Source organism: Lolium rigidum, chromosome 3 (assembly GCF_022539505.1).
Source record: "Lolium rigidum isolate FL_2022 chromosome 3, APGP_CSIRO_Lrig_0.1, whole genome shotgun sequence".
NCBI lineage: Eukaryota > Viridiplantae > Streptophyta > Magnoliopsida > Poales > Poaceae > Lolium > Lolium rigidum.
Window position 1 is genome coordinate 38,324,748 of NC_061510.1, and position 4,309 is coordinate 38,329,056.

General features: G+C 40.7%; 1 protein-coding gene across 1 annotated transcript; it reads left to right on the plus strand.

Moving 5' to 3' along the window:
• Nucleotides 1-1,125: 1,125 nt before the first annotated feature.
• LOC124701455 lies at nucleotides 1,126-4,074 on the plus strand. Its single transcript, XM_047233518.1, has 5 exons — nucleotides 1,126-1,255; nucleotides 2,299-2,413; nucleotides 2,504-2,593; nucleotides 3,504-3,602; nucleotides 3,700-4,074. Exons 1-5 carry the CDS (start codon nucleotides 1,188-1,190, stop codon nucleotides 3,799-3,801), a joined length of 474 nt encoding a protein of 157 aa, XP_047089474.1. The 5' UTR covers nucleotides 1,126-1,187; the 3' UTR covers nucleotides 3,802-4,074.
• Nucleotides 4,075-4,309: the final 235 nt, after the last annotated feature.

Consider the following 4,309-nt stretch of genomic DNA (forward strand, 5'->3'; position numbering starts at 1 on the left):
TTGTCAATATAAATCTTGCAATAAAGTGTATGTCGCTTCGCCTAGATCAACAATGACAAACAGTAAAGGTGAGTGCAAGAATGGGCATGATAGACGTGAGGCACATGGTGTGTACCAAGTCATGAATACCAAAATAGATAATTAATGCATAATAGACGAAACATTTTCGAGAGACAAAAATATAGGAAAGAAGAATACTTTCCTAGTGGTGACTTCATTAATATCATCATACGAAATAACTCAACAAAGTGGTTGTAAATCATGGCCAATGATATAACAAGCTTGCATTAAAAAATGTTACTCCATCATCATTAGTCCATTAGCCTTGGTTAGACTAACTCAAAGACATCCTCCTACAATTTGTTTTGAGCAACAAGGTAATATAATGACCACTTTCGATATTCAATGCGACTACTACCAAACTTTCAAGGAAATCACCAAAATGACATAAAGAATCACAAATTATTGCAAGTTGTTTGTCTTGATTTCATTCATTGTTTTTATAGACTTAGAGCAAATTTACCTTCGAATTTATAGTTTTAGTGTATGCCAAGTCCTTAATCAGCTGTATATATTAATATTTACTACTAGAAACTACTCTACCGCTTCCTAAACAGAGACGTATACATTTTTGTCAACATAAAACAATGTAAGGTTAACCAACTTTGCAAAAAAAACTTTAACATATGTGTAATACGAAACCAATATCATTATTAGAAGCATATTGAAATATGTTGATTTTTTTAAATAGTTGGTGTAACATTACACTGTTTGACTTTTAAAAAGGTTATTGGGTTTCTTTTCTAGAAAGGAGGAAGTACTATTAGCATAGGACTCAGCGCAAAGAACCATAATCTCAATATTTGAACCCTTGCAATAACAAGAACATAACTCAACCATCCCTAAAAAAAAGAACATAATTCAACCAAATTATTACCTGCACAAAACTGTTTTTCAAAGCCACCAAGTTAAGGGTCCTGTTCGTAATACCGAAGAACTCAAGGGTGAATCTCGGGAGAGCCTAAACGGTGGCGCGTTATAAGTACGGAGTGGGGCTCCGACACGGGCCGTCTCCATCACAGATTCCGAGAGCTCCCAAGGTAGCAGCGCGGCTCCCCACCTCCCCACCACATCCCGCCGGTCGCCTCCCGCCTCTCGCCGTCGCCGCCGCCGCCGCCGCTGCCGAGATGGGGTTCGTGTCCTTCATCGGGAGGGTCCTCTTCGCCTCCGTCTTCCTCCTATCCGCCTACCAGGAGTACGCGCCTCCTCTCACCTCATCCTCTTCTATTAACCCCCCATTGTCATCGTCCTTGCTCGCTGCGGCCGATTCGAGGCTAGTTTCGTTGGATCTGACACGACGTTCGCTGAATCGCGCGCTGTATCGGCCGTAGTGTTTGGATCTAGCGTTTATTAACGCGCTTGTCGCGTCGCGGAACGTGAAAGCGCCTGGATCTGGCGAGACGCTCCAGCCTGGTCCATGAAAAATTGGAAGCGGCCGAAATTTGGTTCCCGGGCCTTCTGATCTAACCCTGGTTTGCTGAATTGCGTCATTGACCTGTCTATTTAGGGTGAAAATTTCCTTAGGTGCTGTATTTTTCTCGATTCTCGCTTTCTGATCTGATGTGGGCCAGACTTGTAAGTTTATTGTTATTGTGATTGCTCTATCAGCGTGGTAAATAATGTGGGCCAGCCATCTTAGATGTATCAGCTTATCCATCCAATTGTCGAATCGGCTTTTGTTTGTGTGGTTTCATGCCTAATACGAAGACTCTGGCCATTGTATTTGCATTATCGATGCACGCCACAATTATTGAACTGGTGTCATCTTCAATTCTGTTCTTATGTTAGATACCTGATGACTTTTACTGTTGCTTGCTGAAATACATGGAGACTTCCTGTTAAACATGCAAATGTCGTGTTAGTGCTGTATTTGATTGAGTCGCAGCAGTAATTTGATATGACTGAGACCATTACTGATTTTCTGTGATTAATGCTGATAACCCAACTCTTGTTTCCACCTAATATACTGCTACTGACTGATTTAAGGGGATGAGTTTTTTGAAGTTCTGGGCCTATATGGGAGTTTTTATTAATTAGCTTGGATACCCTTTGGTCAAGTAGCTAGTTCTAAAGATGAGGTGACAATCCAATAGATGTATTGAAAAGCTGTTAGGTTAGCATGTATTCACTGGATCATAAGGATGATTGTAGTTAATGACATGTTGTATGTTGATGTATTAAGTTCTGAAGAAAATACCATACCTAAATGATTGCTAATTTTAAGTTGCTTGATTGCAGGTTCAATGAATTTGGAACTGATGGTGGGCCAGCTGCGAAGGCTCTTAAGCCTAAGTTCAACAGTTTCACCAAAAATATTTCTGCACAACTGGGAGTTGTGGTGCCCCATGTTGAGGTGGGAATTTTCTTTATTTGTGTTTTCTTTTATGCAGCCTTAATGTTGCTAGTCATTAATCTGTTTGCTTTCTGTTCTGAATCTATCCAGTTGAAGCATGTCATCGCGGCTACCATTGGCCTGAAGGGTCTGGGAGGTCTCCTGTTCATTGTCAGCAGCCAGTTTGGGGCTTATCTCCTGGTATGTTCCGAGCTGTTGCCATACTGTATACTGATTAATTTTCTTTCTTTTTTGCCTTTCCATCTATATCAACGTTACTACAGCATATAATTAAATTGTTTTCCATATCTAGAAGTATGGATCAATTTAAATCTGCGGGGCTACATAATAATGTTGAATCCTACGTTTACAAATATGTTAGTCCACAGTATGGAAATATTGTCAATTGTCTGCTCAGTATTTGTTTCAGCAAACGAGAACAAAACGACTGAATTATCTGCACAATGTTGGTTGATTTTTCATTCGAATTTAAACATCTGTGTATTGCTTGAGACTACCTGTTTGCATACTCAGGCCAACTCTATGTTATTTTTGAATTATAGAACCTGTCCACTAAGAATTCCTTCAGTAACTGTTATGTAATGGACATCCAACTTTGGTTCTATATTCCTATCCCATGTATTCATGAGATCTGGAAATTTTGGCTTAGCATATACATGTTTTTGAAGTTATTCCGTATCCAATGGTCTTGCATAGTCATTTTTAGCAAATTGGTCAAGTTGCTGTTATCTTGTTTTGGCCTTCTGGTACCGTGCTGAAAGAAGCATGATCTCTCTGCCCTGTCATTCCAGACTACCAACTGATCTGATAGAAATGTACTACTGATGTATTCATTACTTGCCTGCCACCTGTGTGCCCATGTAATGATGTGTCTTATGACAACAGCTGAATGATGGGCTCTAGCTCTACCTGGTCTCTTGCTGTATGCTTTTCGTGTATTTTGCTCTGCTTTTGTGGACATTGTAGTATTGTAGAGTGGCAGAATCTTTTAGTTTTAGGCCGCTTGTCTTCCACCATGGTGATATGTGCTGTGTTGGTTAACTTCCCAAATTTCTCCTGCACTATCTAATGATGTTTTCTGTCTCTCCAGGCACTCTACCTTGCGTTCATCACCCCTGTTGTCTATGACTTCTACAACTACGACATGGAGAAGGCTGAGTTTGTGCAACTCTTCATCAAGTTCACACAGGTAAGACATAGATATTCACCTGTTTGCAGGTTCTGTTGAATGATGAAGATATATTCCATCACAGCTGAATAACCTGTGACCTCTCCTGTAACTGTAGAACGTGGCACTCTTCGGAGCCCTCCTCTTCTTCCTGGGCATGAAGAACTCCATCCCCAAGAGGCAGCCCAAGAAGAAGACCGCCAAGTCCAAGACTAACTAGAACATTTCAGATAGCTGTTGCTGTAGCGGCCTAAGGCTTTGTGGAGGAGACGGTCTTATTTAACAAGCTACCGTACCTGTTCCTGTTCCGCTCCTTATATGTAACAGATGATCAGATCCTTTTTGAAGGGTGTGGGTGGTTACCCTTGAGGTGTGGGTGGCGGTTTAGAGATACTAGATTGTATCACTATTATGTACTCCGATTTGTTTGGTGTAGGCTGCAAGGTCTTAAGATTATCAATTTATTTACTTTGTGACCAATCTTGTCACTTGAGATATGTTGTTTTTTGGTGTGATGTTTCAGCTCGCTCAGTGGTACATGCACAGCATCCATTGCAATCATCCAGGATATCCAACTCTTGCAGCTCTGGACCTGCAAATCTAATCATCAAGGCCACATGATTGCTGTTTGGTGCCCTAATGATGAACCAGAAGTCATGTAATGTTGCACGGAAAGTTAAATTTTCATGTGGCAAGTCTTGAATGGAATAATAATCCAATGTTAATGT

Coding starts and splice junctions, on each gene's coding strand:
- LOC124701455 (XM_047233518.1), top strand. CDS start 1,188: ATGGGGTTCGTGTCCTTCATCGGGAGGGTCCTCTTCGCCTCCGTCTTC. Junction 1,256..2,298: donor CTCCTATCCGCCTACCAGGA/GTACGCGCCTCC, acceptor GCTTGATTGCAG/GTTCAATGAATTTGGAACTG. Junction 3,603..3,699: donor TCTTCATCAAGTTCACACAG/GTAAGACATAGA, acceptor CTGTAACTGTAG/AACGTGGCACTCTTCGGAGC.